The sequence below is a fragment of the Rhagoletis zephyria genome, unplaced genomic scaffold (assembly GCF_001687245.7).
Source record: "Rhagoletis zephyria isolate East Lansing unplaced genomic scaffold, Rhagoletis_zephyria_1.1 Rzeph_scaffold_00290, whole genome shotgun sequence".
Taxonomy (NCBI): Eukaryota; Metazoa; Arthropoda; class Insecta; order Diptera; family Tephritidae; genus Rhagoletis; species Rhagoletis zephyria.
Genome location: NW_016157374.1, coordinates 195380 through 213720, shown reverse-complemented (window position 1 = coordinate 213720; position 18341 = coordinate 195380). Strand labels below are relative to the sequence as shown.

Genomic DNA, 18341 nt, shown 5'->3' with positions numbered 1-18341 from the left:
ATTGTTCCCTACATAATTTTAAGTGCATTCTGGACAACGATCACTAAGCCGCCATGGTTGCTCTTACATGAGTTCGCCCCGGTCTTGCAGCCTTCCAGTCGGCCAGCATCTCTAGCTCTTCGCACTCACGTCTCGCTTCCCTCTTTAGCTCCCTATAACGGCTCCACATGGCTCGCGTTGGGCTCGACCGCAGCGCGGACCTGTAGGCGGCATCTTTTTTCTCTGCAGCTTCTTGACACTCCTCACCGTACCATCTGTTGTGATTGCAGCTTTTTGAACTTAAGCTTTCCTTGCATTGTTGGGCTGCACAGAGACGGGTGCGTATCTTGATTTCTTATTTTTTTATCTGGAGATAGCCGTGTAGCTTCACGGATCATTTTATGCTTCAACCTGGTACTACATAATACCATTTTATTATCTTGTTGAGGGAGGTCCGCCTTAAGGCAAAATTTGTTTCAAAGAAAGGTTATAAAGCAAAACTCAGATTTTAAAAGTGAAATAAAGCAAATTTTGCGTTATTACCGTTTGTGTTATTGCTATGCCCGAGAACCCAGCATAGAGTGACGTTGATACGGCTCAGTGACGCCAGCGTGATCCACATTTCCATACAATTCCCGACTTCACTATTTTAGATCCTATTGCCTTCAGTTCAGTTCTGCCTGACTGTCGGTAAAAGCAGTGGCTTTTTATTCTGGAACTCTACTACTACGTAAAAGACTAGCCTCCCTCTCTATAGCGTAGATCTCCCCTTAGAAAACACTGCAGTAGTCGTTCGGTAGACGAAAGGACCGGTTGATCTGCAGGTCCTTCGAGTAGACACCGACTCCGGTTCCTTATTTCATCTTTGAACCGTCAGTGTAGATGGATATAATCTCCCTTTGCTACTGGTAGTCCTGCATCCCATTCTTCTTCAGGCGGGAACCTAATGGGTATCTTCGTATTAAAGTCCCAAACAGGCATAATTCCATTTAGCCGGCCTCTTTAATTTCATTCACTATTGCTGCATGCCCGAAATTGGTTGCCTTCCGCGTTTCGGCCTCCTTGAGTCTAAGAGCGCTCTTTGCGGCCGTACCATGGAGGACAATATGCAGCGGTAATTACCTTGCCAATTCACCCCATGTTTTAAATTCTTGGAACTTACCTTAGCTCTTAACTGCAGTTAAGCTGTTGGTGGAAATAGGGTATTATTTACCTCCAATCTATTACTGTAAGTACTGTTAAAAATTAATCAACTCTTAGATAAATTGACTGCATTTTGCAAATATGTTTATCTTAAAGAACTAAATAACTCAAACGTTGGCAGAAATCTGTGCTGATTGGCACTTTTCAAATAAAACTCAATCAATACTAACAGTTACATTCAATTTCATTGAAGTCAATCATTGAATTCAGAATGTGACATATTGTACTCAGATTCAATATAAATCTTTGACATATAAAAGCTCCATTTCTTTGCTGTAGCCAGTATGCAGAAAATTACAATATAAATAACTATGCAAATATACTTATTACAAATACAACAATCAACCATTGTATATACATATGTACATATGTATGTACTTCATAGTAAAATCAAGTGTCTAGTAAAGCCTTATAGTCATATTTGCATATCCATAATGTTAGATGCGTATGCGAAAGGTGGAAAGGAAGTCCGGGGCACGCAGAATGACATGCTCGAATTCAAGAAATGACAATTTCCCATCACCATCTACATCCGCCTCTTCCATAACCTTATCGGCTATCTGTTGATGCTCCTCCGGACTTAATTCATTCTTCGTCATGGTTGTGAGACAAGACATGAGGTCGGCGTGACCAATGAAGCCATCTTGATCAAAATCTGAATGAAGGAAGTTGAGAAAATGGAATTGAACGAACAAACAGGTTAAATTGTGCAGAGCCAAATGTGAACGAATGATGGTTGACTGTGAAAGTAGTAACTTAAGGCTTTGTGTGTGTGTGTGTGTGCCTGAAGTGAAATTAAACAGTGAGTGTATTAAACAGGTATACTGTACAGGATATGCATGCAGATGCCGATGTGTGTGTGACAACAAATAGCAAAACGCAGACATGTGTATATACATGCATACATATGTATGTACATACGTATGCTTGTGTATTGTAGGTGCGCATTTACAAACAAGTGCAAGATAGCATGGTATGGCTTTGTAAAGGATGATGCGAATTACATACATATATACATACGTAGGTCTCATACGAGTTGCAGCACGTTGACCTACAAAGTTTGTACCCAAAGCAATTTGCTTTTCTGATAAGAGCCTGTGTCCCAACTTAGTTTGCAGCGTGTGGTGCGGTGCAGTGCAGTGTAGTTGAAGCAGTATAGTCATTTTCATTAAGATTTTCTGCATTTCCTGCCCTTATAATGCATTACAATTTGTAGTGATTACCTGCAGCAATGCAATTTTATTGCTGAGTACTGCAGTCAGCTTTTCACACACAAGTAGACTACATACATACATACAGACATGCAGGCGCATGCCAAGATACATACGTACGAATCGTTCGTGTATGTCTTATAAGTTTATTCAATTTTATTTAATTGCATTACCGCTTACTATGCATATTTTACTACACTGAGGAAAAAAACGCGTACCTAGGAAAAATAAATTTTTTTTATTTGACTACTGTTTAAAAATGTTCGTATTTAAATAAAAAAAAAATGTATAATTAAATAATAACGTATTTAAATCAAGTGAAAAGTGTTCAAACGTAGTGTATGCATAATTAATGTGACCAACTATTTCATAGCTCAAAGAAGTACAGAAACTGAAAACCAAAAATAGTATGAAAGTAATGCGAAAATGGCAAAAGTAGAATATACAAAAACGGTAACAGTGTAAAAATTCAACAAATAAATTTTTTTAATTAAAAATATATACTATTTATTATTCTAAGACAATACGTACAGAGACAAGTCATGTATCAAATTAAAGTGCTCGATCTGAAACCACTTTTTAAATATTTTCATGGAAAAATCAGTAATTGGTGTAATTCAGCTGCGAAATCAATAGCTTTAGACGGGAGTGCACAAAATGGACCAATTTATGAAAACGGGGCATTCCAACGTGACGTGTGGGACATTTTAACTCGTTTTTGCTCAAACTTTAAGTCATTTCTCTTCAACCATTTATTGGATAAGTCTCAAAAACTTAACACTTGATGTCAGATATGAGATTATTATGAAACTAAAAAAGTATAAAACTTAATTATTTAATTTACACAGAAAATTTACATTTTGCGAAAGTGGCCTTTCTCGTATGTAGATAAGACCCATTTTATGCTTTAATGGCATTAACATATTTGAAAATAAAAACAAGACTCATTTATTACATCTATTTTTGTAATAACGCAGCACTGGTTTAAAGTCCATGTGAGGTGTATTTTCTCCTTGGATAATTATTATTTGCATTGTCAACTTAAATACACGAGCATTGCCTTGACAACTTGATGAAAAAATACTTTATGAGGGATAGTCGCACTACGCTTGCGAACCTGTGGTATCGTCTTCGCTAAAATGACCCTCAGGTAAATTTATTAAGCTATTTATGAAATATATTTTAATAATAAATACTTTTCAGGAGAAAACAAATCCCTCCAAAACCATTACAAATTTCTGCAGTATGAAATGAAATAAAAATCCAAGTAGTGATAAACCTCATGGCATGTGTATCTCTATTTATAAGCTGATGGCACATATGATTGAAGTTAATGTGGAGCGCTTCTCTATTGCTCATTATTAATATTTTGCAATTTATATTGATTTATTAAATCCAATTTAATTCAATCAAAACGAATATTTCATGTACCGTTTTTGACTTGAATGTGATCTTAATAATATCAAGTGACTGCGACACAGACCACTGGTCAAGACGAAGGCACTGGACTGAACCTTTTTTTAATTTAGCACATTTTTTTTTTAATTCTAAAATTTTTTTCTATCAGTGTACATATTGAGATTCTACATAATAGTTTATGAACAATATACGAGTAGGTACACGTATTTGTATGTACAAAATTAAACACAGACACCTGCGAAGTGAGCGACAATCACATTGAGAAAATCGGATTATTGTTCACAATAAATTTTACATCAACTTGCAAACGTGCGTATTTACAATAATATATAAATACACTGTCCCATTAGGAAAAATCGGACTACAGAATGATTTTATTTTTTTTGCCAGTGACAATCTTATGATACGAATCGACCCTTCTGCATTTGGAATGGTTCGTAGAAATGGTCTACCGTACAGCGAAATTCCTCCGTAAATTTGACTTAATATACATTCTATATCAACTCGTTAATCCGGAATTATCTCGGGAATTAACTACAGTTGATCCGGATTAAGTCCTAGAGTTAATGCCCTAACATAATTCGGATCAAGGGAATTTTCGATGACAACACTGACTAAAGGCTCAGTTATGCAAGACTTAGATTTGATTTGAATAGAAAACTGTATATCTGGCACATTGGCAGCGCATGTATTTAGTTACCAAAAAAAAACTTCACTTAGAAACTTGGAGGACTATAGATTTTTGATTTCTAAATAAAATTTCTATGTGCAAATTAAACGTTTGCAATTTTACGTGTACAAATACAAGTGCTGATATTCATACAAAATAGATTTCACCCATTAAAGAGATAGGTGAAGGTAGTACCCTTGTCGGATCTTAGACTAATTAAAACGCTAAAAAGAATATTAAAAAAAAAATATTTTTTACCACGCTCTTATCCATAATTTAAAGCACCATCTGCTCACAGAAATGTCAAAACTAGACTAAAAATGGCGCACGAATAAGCAAAATAGCAAAATGATTTTGATTTTAGCGCAATAACTGTGCAATTTCACACAAACGACCGACGGAAGCCCGATATTGCGCAATGTTTTTGTGTGGTTTAGGGACAGCGGCATGTGCAAAGAAATTCCGGGTTGTATTTCCCTTTCAAGAGTTACCAAAACAAACTTATAAATATCTACATATAAAGTATTAAGACTTTAAATAACAAGAAAAAATATTTGCCTTCAATGCATAGTTTTCTTAAATTAATATCTGCAAACCAAAAGAATCAAAATGGGGCATTTGTGAACAAAAAAGTATCAAATCTTAAAATTTAGCAAAAAAAAAAGTATCAAAAATAATACAATTGTATCAAAACGGCAACGCTGTAATGCAGTCACCATACTAATTCAAATAGGAATCCAATTTAAATTGAATCAGAACTTATTTGAATTAGTATGGTGACTGCATTACCGACAACAAGAGGGAGGATCCATTCTACTTTTGCATATTTTTTGCATTCTACGCTCCCTGAGCAAACAAATAAGCAAACAAAGCAGCCAATTGCTTCATGTGCGGTAGGCGAATGGTAAGAGCTGCGTACTACAATGCCGCAGGACCCAGGTTCGCTCCTCGCTTCGAGCGATTGTTAAAAAATTTATACTTTATTATTTCATTTTTATTATTTATTTTATTTTCCTTTCATTTGTTTTATTTTATTTCACATTATATTTTAGTTAGTAAAAATTTGTTTAATTTAAGTTAATTAAGAAAGTAAAAAAAAAAACTAATTAAAACCATTATTTAAGAAATATAGAAGTTATAATTGAATGAATAAAAAAATTATATGGCCGTCTGTCAAGGCAAAATTTTGATTGGATAAACTGCGTTGTTAATCCGGATCAACGTTGCCGCCTGTCTATGCTTTAACATCACAAATGTACTGCGAATGGAGTAGTTAGTTGCATTCAATAAACTCTAAAAAGTTTCTGGACGTCTCCATATGCTGATGCTCTTTCTAAGGCCCACTAAACCATGGGGTATGGAGCTCTTGCTTAATAAATGAACCTTGTTTTTTTGGTCTACTGAAATCAACCCTTCTTTTTTTCTGTGATCATCAAAGACACAAAAAAAAATCACTATTACAATCAGCTTTAGTCGCGAGCATTATGACTTGGTATTACGTAATCCAAACTAATTTTTTTTCAAAAAAAAAAAAATCCATATTTTTTGGTATAGAAGCACATCAGTTCGGAATACGTAGATTTTCCTACAGGTAGCTTTTTACAAACAATAACAACATCTATTCAAACTTATTTCTTAAACGAGTACTAAAATGCTTTAACGAAGTTCGGTATTGACAAAGTGTTTATTGATTTTGTCGTTGACTTTGAGAAGAATTAAGTAGAAAAGGTACATATTTGTAAAGCTTTGCAAATCTGTGCAAATACGTATAATAAATATAGCGTGCATACACATTTACATATGTACATACCCTTGTGGTCAGCTGATTAAGTCAAGTGACATTTTGACTAGATTTGGCTATTTTTCTAATGTTTAGAGTTTTTTTTTAATAAAAGTTTAGCACTTTATCTAACCAGCGCCACATAAATCCACATTTCAAACTTCGTACAAAAATTATGAAAATTCATCATTTGCAACCACAAGTTTTAAATTTTTTTTTCGACTTTTCAGAAAAATTTTTGGTATGCAGTTTTGTATTTCATTAAATTTTAGTAGATTAAAGTGCAAGTTTCTAGACGCTAGAAAGTCGTGTTTGTTTTTAATACTTTTTTTACTGACGGTATTGTGCATATTCTTCCATATAAAATATGCTCGATAATTTCGTTTGTATGTTTGTATGCGCCTTGAAATTTATACTTTGACCTTGTAGAATTTAATGGGCTACAAAACTGCATACCCAAATTTTTCTAAAAATTCTTAATAAAAAGTTGGTTAGCTAAAGTGCTAAACTTTTATAAAATAAGATATAAACATTAAATAAACAAATAGCCAAAACTCGTCAAAATGTCACTTGACTTAATCAGCTGACCACAAGTGTACATAAAAGTACTGAGGAATGCATTTGGAAAATTTAGCAGAGTGCAATATTTTTTTGGCTCATATATTACATATATGTATTTTTATTTGCCTGCGCCCAGCCTAAGCTTTTGTCAAATTTATTCGTGTGTTAGTCAACTTTGATTTCAATTTAATTATAATAGCTTTGTTCGCTAAGTCTACAAAGTTGTTTTGTTTCAGGCGTTCAACATTAAAAATTTATGTGTTTTTGTCGGCATTTGTTTGTTGAGCACTAGAGAAAAATGAAAATTCCAACAGCCATGCCATAAGCCGATTAAATCAAAGTGAAAATAAATGCGAAAGTGATTGTTTTTTGCAATCTTCATTAATAATTTGTTATTGACGATTTGTTAAATGCTTAAATGGGCATTGTTCGAGAAAAGTTGTATATTTTACATGGCGGTTAATCAATGGCTCGCATAGCGAAATACGATAAATATTCTATTTATTTCAAAAATATATATGTAGGTATGCTCTTTTAGATACACGTAATTGTTGCTGCTTTATTAGCAAAAAAATGTGTACGTATGTATGCCTGAAGCCTTTTAAACCACTCAATCTGGGATTTAAGTGTGAAATAATCAGGCATGTTCTGCAAATCGAAAGATTTGAAATAGATGTGTTTTACAAAAACCTGATTTGGAGATTGCTTAACAAAAAGCAAACATTAATGATGTGTTGTACGCAGTTTCAATCCAAATGATTTATTGATTTTATTTCAAGTATTTTGAAAATCGTACGATTTTCGGAACAGACCTGAATGTCCTAAGGCATAAAAATATACCGTCTTTCTCAGAAAAGTATACTGATTAAAATAAAAACGTGCTACTTAGGTGTACATGGCGTATGAGTAACATTCCTTCCTGCTTATACAAAACATCTTTGCGCATTTTCATTTGACCACTCATTCCTTTTTTATTTATCACTCGATTTGCTTCATTAGTAACTTGATTTGTTTGTCACAAAACAGGCTTTAGCACAGATGTAAAAATTTGGCACAGAAATATTATTTTTTTAATTTTTCTTCTATTAAAGTTTGATTATAAGTAGCTTTCATTTGCCGTATTTCATATTAAGATTGTTAAATTGGTTACTAAGATATACGTGATTAAGTGGAACCAATTTTTATTTTAAGCTGAATAACGGTAAATTGAAAATATGTATCTCGAAAACTTATCCATGGAATAAAAAATTAACTAGATTTTCAGAATTAGCGAGCAATTCTAAATAGGAATTGGATAGTGGCATCCATTGAACATTTTTGCTGTAAACCAGTGTAATTATTACTGAGTTTTATTTTTTCACTTTAAAATGAAAAAAATTCCAACTTCAACATGGTAAATGTTACTCATACGTACGGTGACCATATTTATGGAAGCCGAATACGGGACAAAAATAATTTTGCTAAAAGCGCAAACAGTCAACGACGAAGCGTAGACGTAGGTTGACGCAGACACGATCTAGCTTATGGGATTCGCGTGTTAACGAAAACTCACCCCGCATGGCGGTGACGTTGCCGTTGCTTCTCTCTCTCTCTTTATCAACAGTAAATTTTATATGCTGCCACGTACGTCAACCTACGTTTACGCTACGTCGTTGACTAACTGAGCTTTAATTTTTTCCACAAAAGCTAAGAGTTTATAAAAGCGTCTTCAATGATCTTAGATGTATTCACCCTAAAATAGCATCCGTATAGTAACATTTGTAGGATATTTTTCTCGAGATTTTTACGCCGCAAAATTTGTCAGTGCAATCAGAGGTGGTTAGCATTGGCCGCTACCATTCCGCAGGACCAGGGATCAAGCCCGGTTTCCGACTAACATCAAAAAATAAAATGAAAATAAATGAAAGCGTTTTTTTCTAATAGCGCTTGCCCCTCGGCCGGCAATGTCAAACCTCCAAGTGTATTTCTGCAATGAAAAACAGCTTCTCATAAAAATACAATCGCCGTTCGGAGTCGGCGTAAGACTGTAGGTTCCTCCCCTTTGTGTGACAACATCAAGGCGCATTTCACAAATCGGAGGGGAGCCAATCTATTATTATTAAAGTGCAAGTTTGAAGTAGCTAGGACTTACCGCTAATTTTTGGAAATTTCTTGTGTTACGCAATTTCTTCATATTACAATGTATGTATGTTAGAAAATTTTTTTATGGGGAAGCAAATGAGCAGCACGTTGCACTTTATTATACTAAATTTTAATGAGCTACAAAACTGCAAATCAAATTTTTTGTAAAGATTCTGATTTTGATGAAACTTTGCAGAATTAATTTTCATGGTTTTTGCAAAAAGTCAGAAATTTGGATTTACATGGTTCTTATTGGGAAAAGAGATGTTGAGTCCTAATTTATATTTTGCTCACTGTATGTGTTCCCCAATTCGAAGCACAGACATTCAGATTAGAAAATAATAACTGATTATGGAGAAAATTACGATCATATACCAACATCACTTAAAACTGGTTCATGGGCACGCCATTTTAATGAGCTGTCAAGCCGTGGAAATACCGAACACTGAATATGGGACAAATACAGGACATTGAAAGAAATACAGAACATATTGCATCCCGTATAAAATAAAAAAAATTACCAGGACAATTGGTCAAAAATCAGGACAGTCCCGTATAATACAGGACGGATGGTCACCGTACTCATGCGTCATGTGCGAGTTCCATGTTCGACATGGCGTATGAGTAACATTATTTCCAGCATTTCACTTTTTAAAACGATGGATAAATACCATCGATTTTCATCGTTAGTAAACGTGATTTTTGGGAAAAGAACATGCTTTAATACAGATGAAGAAAATTACAAAAGATTTGTTATTTTTAAAATATTTTTCTGTTAAAATTAGAATTTCCTTTTATCTTTATTTATTATACAATATTATTTATTTTATACAATATTTTGCGAAAATTACCTGGTATGGACTAATCTACGACCCGATATTAAGTTTATGTGTTTCGGCGTTTTTTGTGTCCGAAGAGTGATGTTTGCTGCCTTATAGAACCGAAATTGAACTCTTAATATGAACTCTTGAATATCTTGAAAATTTATGAAATGTATATTTTAAGGTTAAAGCTACGGAATCGCCTGCAACAAGAAATACGATAGCTCTATTAAATGCATTTTATTAATGATTATTTAGAGATAAAATTGTCTATTGCTTCAAAATCTTCCCTTCGAACCATGTTAGTAATATGTACATATGTATGTTAGGGTGGTCCTTAAATGTATCAAGCGAATTTTAACATCAGATTTCCTAAGTCGAAGATATCATTTATAAATTTTGGCCCCCTTGGGTGACGGTTAAGGCGTGGCACATAGGGGTCAAAATTCAGATTACCCTATGAAGACGTCTTAACCGTCTCCAATCGGGACCAAAATTTGTATGTGATATGTGTGACCGCGGTATTACCGATTGAAGGGGTGAAACTGAAAAAAATCGCTCATTTGATTTTTTAAGGACCACCCTAATGTTTGTATTTATTTCTAATTTGAAAACATACAATTTCTTATGTCAAATCACTGCGCTTCAATGCAATCTTAAAGCAAATGTTTCACTGTTGAATACGACTTATTGTGTGCAATATGGTTATAATTATTTAAATTTATTTTTGTTTTCTAATTGTTGACACCACATGCACAATACATAGCAGATAGAAGTTTTCTGAGAACTTATTAAAGAAACTATACTCGTATAAGCATATTTCACGTTCTCTAATTGTAAAATATTTTAAATAATAAAATACATATGTACATATGATTTTCCCCCACTTTTTGCCTAGGTACATTGGAATGTTTCTATAAGACTTTTGTTTTCAAATTCACTTTTAATTTTTAGCTAATAAAATATGTATTAATTCTAGAAGTACAGATTGTCTTGTAAATTCACAATTGTGCCAGTTTTGTTTTTTAAGCCTTCCACTTGACTGCAACAATATTTGCAAAATTGAAGAAAACAATAGGGAAATGTGCTTGTTATTTGCTTCAAGAGAAATTGTTATTGTTTCATAGTTTTTATGATGCTGGACAGCAAAGCATGGACAAAGATGAGTGTATATATGGACATATATATTTTTGATGTACATATTTACATACATGTATATATATACACATATATATATATAAAATACATGTTTGCATGCAGCCTTGTTTCGAAACAAACTGTGTAACAAACTTCAGTCAGATGAAATATTAAAAAAAAAATATTACATATTTTCATCAAAATTTCAACTTTGTATTCTGAATTTTTGCAGGGAAATGCAGTTTTATAGCCCATACAATTTTAATCTAATTAAGTGCAAGTTTCAAACGGCTTAAAATTAGCGTTAATTTTTGAGAATTTTTTTTTTGGAGGCTACTTTTTCGGGTTTTTTAATATAACAACCGCAATTTACAAAAACTTGCGTTGATATTTTGAAATATTGTTGCTGACGGTCTCCCGCATTTCATTTCATAAGCAATTCATACTTATATGAAAAAAGTGCAAAAAACCGTCACCGAAAAAAAAAATCTCAAAAATCATCGCGATTTTTTAGCCGTTTGAAACTTGCACTTCATCAGACTAAAATTGTATGAGCCATAAAACTACATACCAAAAATTTTCTAAAATTTCAGAATAAAAAGTTGAAATTTTGATGAAAATTTGGTAAATTTTTCTAAATTTTGTATTAAGTTTTAAACTGTGATTTACTCGGTTTTTGTTAAAGCTTAGAAAATTCGGAATAAAGAGTTGAAATTTTGATGAAAATTTGTTGAAACCAAAAAAATCTCAAAAATCAACGGTATTTTCTAGCCACTTGAAACTTAAACTTGATTATACTAGAATTAAATGGGCTACAAAACTGCATACTAGAACTTTTTCTAAAAATTCTAAATCAAAAGTTTGAAAATTTGGTGAAAATTTGTCGAATTTTTATAATTTTTGTTCAAAGTTTAAGAGGCGGATTTATATGATGTTTCTTGTATAACTACCTAGGCTTTTTAAAAAAAAATTTTAAACATAAAATAAACTAAAGAAATCTAGGCAAAACTCTTCAAAGTAACGTGAGTGTATTATTTCTGCCGCTACTATGGCCCTTATTATGAGCTGCTTTCGATTTTCGATCTTCGCTGGCTATCGAAGATCGAAGATCGAAAGTGAAATTCGTATTATGAGCTATGCAGGCGTATCGAAATTTTCGTTGAGTATCGAATTTTCTGTCGAACAGAATTTTGCTTTCGATGGTGTAACGAAGTGTTAGAAAATTGTGAAAAATGTATGATTTTGTATATGTTTTCTTACATTTTGGCGGCTAGACACTAATTTTAAACAATTTTTATTAATTTCATGCAGTTCTAACATCGTGAATACTAAACACAAGCTCGAAAGGCTGGTTTTACTTGTGAAAGAAAATCCCAATGCTCTGTTGGCACGATCTCTGAGAACAAAATCCTAGCGCTGTTGATAGTTTTAAAATATTTTAAATAGATTTGGCTCACAAACGCCTCTTTAAATGGTCGGAACTTTATAATGAATCTGTACACAAATTTCTTAAATATATTTTATATCAAAATATATTCGAAAGACTAATAAACTTAAACTCTCTTAAACATTTGCTACTCCTGGCCAGTTTACTAAGCTCTCATCCTCTGACGAATCGTTGAACCAGAACTCGTTGTACTCATTTTACCACGTTTTTATAAACTTGCTTTCTTTTTTACTTCATTTTAATTAGAACAAATTTACATAAATATGTATAAGCACACTATTTAGTTTGCTCGATTTGTAAACAAAGCTTCTCAGCGGTGAAAAATATACTATTGTGAACAACCTAAACGAGCGAAATTCACAATAGCGCTATTCTTCATCGAATGAGCGCCATAATACCAAATGAAAATTCGTTCGCTCAGCACTTTCGACCACAGTCGAAAATCGAATGCAACTCATAATAGGGGCCTATATATGTATGTATGGCATTGATATTTTACGTCTACTAATATCAAATTATAACAAATTTGGAGTGTACTAAATATTTAATATTAACAATAATGCAGCTCTTTCCACGATTTAAAATTTTGTTCCGACAGCATAAACTCCTCATAGAGTATCTGTACGAATCTTCATTACGAACAGATTTAACGAAGGCTCTATACGAATTTCGAATTTACGTTCTAAGCCATTCGGATTCTGTGATAGCACTTTCGTAGATTTCACAAAAAACTAAGCTACGATGGATTCTGTGATAGCCTTGACTATGTAAGCACCTTGAAAGAAAATATTCCAACTAAAAGTTTAATCGCTAGGTGGCACTGTGGTCGCAATACTCCTCTACATAAGAGAAGGGGTATATTACTTTCTAGCCATTCCATTCCAACGTAACCTAACCGATTCAAATTATTAATAAATTTATTTTTTTCACACATCTATTCTGATCTACGTGTATAGCTTTTTCACTGCCATTTTAACCAAACTAGAAAACCCTAAAATTAGAAAAAAGTAACTTTTTGCCTAAAATAAAGAGGAAAATTAAGATTTGTAACAACGTATTTATCTGCTGAAATAATTTCGATAAAGTCCTCCAGTTTTGTGAAATATATGTTTCTTCAACAAACGTTGTCTCCTAAGAGCATCACTATGTTCATCATACGCCGTGGATAACGTTAGAGAGCACAAATTTCTCCATGCGCATAAGTTAAATTAAAAGCGTATGCGTGCAGTACAAAAAAAAATTATATTTTTTGCTATTTGTGTTGAATAGTGTGTCTACTCGGTCGGTTCACATAGATGCATATGTACCCATGTACCCATCCATATACATAAAAGCAGTGAGTGTATCCTTGAACTCCGTCAAAAGGGAAAATCATCACACAACTACAATTTAACTATTTCATTATATATGAATGTACGTAGGCAAATATGTATGTACATATGTATGTGGCTATATATGTACATGTGCACATAAAAAGCGAAAAATAAGAAGGGTAAATATATTATATAGATGGTAGAGATTGTGCCGAAGCTGCAGTCCGAAAGTCACAATAAAAACAGCAAACAAAAAATTTGTGAACACTAAATTTCAAACAAAGCATATTCAAATGTCAAAAGCACACATGAATACCGAAAGACAAATATTTTTTGTATATATGTACATATATATGAGTATGCGTGGTGAAGTTCCAAAATCAGCTGCTCAACAGACAGCTGGGTCGCGCCCATTTGGCAGCAAAGCGCCGTTGGGTATGTATGTAAATAGTACTGAAAACCAAAATTTAACAAACAGCAAACACCAAAAGACAAAACACAAATAAGCCAAAACATGTATGTATGTATATTAAGGTGCGTCACTCTCCATAATAAAAAAAAAATCGGTACTGTTTTTCCATCGGATTCATAAAATCTATTATATTTTGAGTCTTTTGCAAAAATATTTCAGAAACCCGATTTTTAAGTACCTGCAAGAATACAGTTTTTTTTTTATATATGAACCTATTTATTAGAAAGTTTTGATAAACGTTTTTTCTCTAAAAAATCACGTCGGATGATAGAAGATATTTAAGCTTAGAAGATTTTTTCAAATCGGCTCAGCTCAAGAAAATCTTAATATTTTTCCGAAAATAGCGGAAATCTTAAAATATAATAAATTTTATAATTCCGGTGGAAAAAATTGCAACTTTTTTTTAGGTGAGGCACCCTAATGGATATATGTATGTGCATGTATATGACAAAACCCTAGACAATAGCCGCAAGAACAAACTCAAGCACAGCAGATAATAGAAGTAAATTCGCCGAAATGGCGTTCACAACAACAGCTACTTCTACTAGTATATTAATTTGTTGTCCACAATAATTCGTTGGCAAACACAACAAAGCAATCATAGCAACAAAGCCGCAACACAAAACAGCAACAGCAGCAGCAGCATTAGCAACAAACAAAAGAAAGGGCGCAATTGCGCTGCACGAACTCACCGTAAATCTTGAAGGCATAAAAAACTTTAATGTCTCTCGGCGCCTGCTCGCTAAACACAGACAATGCATCGAGGAAATCTTCAAAGGATAAATTGCCCTGACCATCACGTGAGAAGGCTTCACAGATGCGCCGTCGAAAGGGGTTTTCGCGCAGTTCGGGCATCTTCTCGATGCATTCGCACGGCACCTTGACACTGGATGCTTGGCCCTCGGTCATTTGGCGTGGCACCAAATCGGGACGCAGCTCACGAAAACGTTTATGAACGCTAAGCGAAAGAATGTAAAAAAAAAAATAAAAACAAAGAAGCGGCAGGAATTAGTAACAAAATACATATGTAAAGGAGGAATAAAATTTGGCGTCTGCCAGCAGCAGCAGCGCCAGCAAGCGTGGGAGGCAATGTGCTTTATATTCTGCGCTGTTTTCTTAGTCGCATAAACATTTTTGGCAATTTTCCGATAGTCCGAGACATTAAGCTCCACTCCAGTAGTTTAATATGTGTTTGGACATTAATGTGTTGCTGGCTCGCCTTTCCAATTGATAAGGAAGCTTACCACTATAATGACAATATTTTCTGGAATGCTAGCACTCCTTCTGGCACGGAAACGTAAATGTGCATGCAAAGCTTTGCTGCGACGCGAAGGAAGAAGAAAGGAATTTCATACTAAGAGAAGGCGGAATATGCGAACAATAAAGCGTTTTCAAAAGGTTGCAAGGCAAACAATGCAATGCCACGCTAACAATGGCGAATGTGAAAATTATGAGCGCATTTCGCTGTCAATGTTGAGGTCAGTGCGAAGCTATGCATTTAGTCTAATAGGAGGAGTAGTGGCAGATAAGCGCATGCTGCATTATCTCTATTTTATTTTAACATTTACCATCTTAAGTTTAAATTGGAAGATTCACTATTTATGGTTTTTACTTTTGCATTCGCCATATGATAGCATACCTGAAATCGGCCTTTGGCCTTAAGTTTCAATCGTAAGATCGTGCTTACATGTGTGGAAACCGATAAGGTTGTAAAAGAGTTCAAAGCATTAAAAAATAAGGAGGGATCGGATGCAAAGCGCTTGATGTGAATTACTTTTCGATTTGTATGCAAATAATCGAAGATCTACATATGTATACTAGGGTGGTATTAAAAAATACCAACACATTGGGTCACTCTTTCATTTTATTATACGTACAATACAAAGACTTCGAAGAAAATTTCAAAATTTTAAACAAAATTTAGTGGTTGAAAAAAATTTTATTTTCTTAAATTGCAAAAATTCGTTAACATTTTTACTTTGACCAGCGAGTTTATGAATTTAAGCCGTCAAAATAAATAATTTTGTAAAATTGAAGAAAAAAAAATGTATATATTATTTTCTTTTAAATCCTGGTAGGAACACAAAATTTTGGTTTAATTTTGAAATTCTTGCGGTTGTCTTTATTTTGTACGCAGAGTTGGGCCGAGCTGCTCCTCCAATTTGGAGCCTGCCTATTGATGTTTTTACACAAATGGAGAGACCTACAGTTATTTGCCGCCTCCGAATGGCAAATGGGTTTTATGAGAACCTTTTTAATGGCAGAAATACACTCGGAGATTTGCTATTGCCAGACGAATGGCGACCGTATTTTTCTAAATTAGATGTTGCTAGGAACAGGGATCGAACCCGGGTGCTACGAAGTTGTAGTAGGCACCTCGAACGCTTCTAACGGATTTCATGAAAAACCTGCGAAAGCGTATAAAGCTGTAACGAATTCTCCAAATTCTTGTGAGGAGCCTCACTCTCTTGCACTACTGGAGTAACGCGGTAGAAAACTGAACCACGTATGAGCAGCGATGAGCCGGTAAAGCATCCCTTTGCTGTCAGTTTTTCTTTTAACCTACTCCAAGGGAAGGTCTCTGCGGGCGCAAGGTGGGAAGATTGCACCAACGTACTGGAAAATAGTCGTCTGGCATGGGTGACAAACTCTTGAAACCTTTCAAATCCCTGCGACTGAAAAGCATCATTCTTTGTAAAGGGCTGGGCTGTGTCGGTGTGGTATACATAGGTGTCTGGCTTCCATCTACTGATGTTGCGGAGTGTTGTTTATCGCGGAGGCCGGAAATAGTTCACTTGTTTTATTTAGAAGAGATTCAGGTCAACTAGTCTGTCTTCGTTTCTGCCAAAGACACTGGAGATACAGATTGATCTGCACATAAGAAATGGGTTATTTCGAGATCGTCTATGTAAAACCCACCATGTTTACAATAAAGGAAGACTGTTAGAGATCACCCTGCGTACAATTAGAAAGCGTTTAGAGGAAGCCTTTACTCATAAAAATTTTCAAGTAGCATAGTTCCTCGACATCGAAGGGATTTTAAATAACAGCATCATACCGGAGGTGGTAGGTAAATCACTAGATAAGAACGGGGTTGTAAGAAACCTTATTGGGGTATTCACACCTATATGGTTATCATGTTATCTGATACACTACTTAGCCAGCTAGAGCGGGTACAACGGGCAGCCTACAGTGACCTATTGCATACCACTTCCACTCTGGTGCTTAAGGTCATACTGAACAAAATATAAGCTCTCATTAAAAAAAAACCTTTTTTTAAATTAGATGTTGCTCGGGAAAGGGGTTGAACCCAGATTCTGCGAAGTGGGCCTAACAAACCTACCGTGTGGTATGCTCGAATAGAGAAAAGTAGCTATAGGGAGGGATGGATGGAAGCTTAGCGAACTGCTCATTAAGTGTATCCATTAAAGAAGCAGTAGACACGCTGGTCAAGAGTGTAAATTCAATAAGGGAGGTAATCTACTCAAATAGCCAAATAGAATTCAGCATGCTAAGTCCACTGATAGTGCCCTCAAAATTGGCTAGAGATTGCCGGAACTCCCTCTCAAATGCGTCGCTGAGTGTAGGTAACCGTTGGAGGCGTCATGGACTACCGGCCATTCACTCTGAGATAGACGGGCCTCACGTCAGCTCTGTGTATGCTGGGTGAGTGGATCAGAGCCCGTCAAAAGGAGTTCCATTTGCTTACAGTCACAAGTTTCCATTGTGATGGGGGTTTCTGACAGGTCGCGGGTCCGCCATGAGGCAAAAATAATAACTGACCGTTACTCAAAAATATGCATGATTGTACATGTGGCATATTGGCTGCGTTGTCGCACTTTTAGGACGAATTGTTATTAGAAAGAAGATATACGCTGTTAATCAAGAGAATGTCTAAAATGTCTCCGTAAGTATGATCTCATTAATGGAAGCCCAACACAACATACTACAAATGCCATCTGCTGACTTAGCAGAATAGCTTTTTTCCACGAGGTCACCTCAGTTCAGAATGGACGGGCATCGTAGTATGGCGTCATTTTTTCCGATCGAGTAGACTACAGCGTTCAAGGCCTACAACACGAATGATCTCAAAGGTCGTCGATTGGCACAAAGGTGTAAGAAGCACAAATAGTAAATAGGAAACAGACGTGGAAGCTGTGGTATGTTGCTCAGAACTGGCGGCGAGTCAAGCCTTCAAGCGAAAATT

General features: G+C 34.8%; 1 protein-coding gene across 1 annotated transcript in view; it reads right to left on the bottom strand.

Annotated features, from left to right (window-relative positions):
- Positions 1-965: 965 nt before the first annotated feature.
- The window catches only part of Cib2 (Calcium and integrin binding family member 2), a 21142-nt gene continuing 3766 nt past the window's right edge, over positions 966-18341 (bottom strand). Inside the window, exons 4-5 of the mRNA XM_017610218.1 lie at positions 14827-15092; positions 966-1837 (exon numbers count right to left, since the gene is read on the bottom strand). Of these exons, the coding sequence (XP_017465707.1) occupies positions 1620-1837; positions 14827-15092 (484 nt within the window). The 3' untranslated portion in view covers positions 966-1619. The remainder of the gene's footprint in view (positions 1838-14826; positions 15093-18341) is intronic.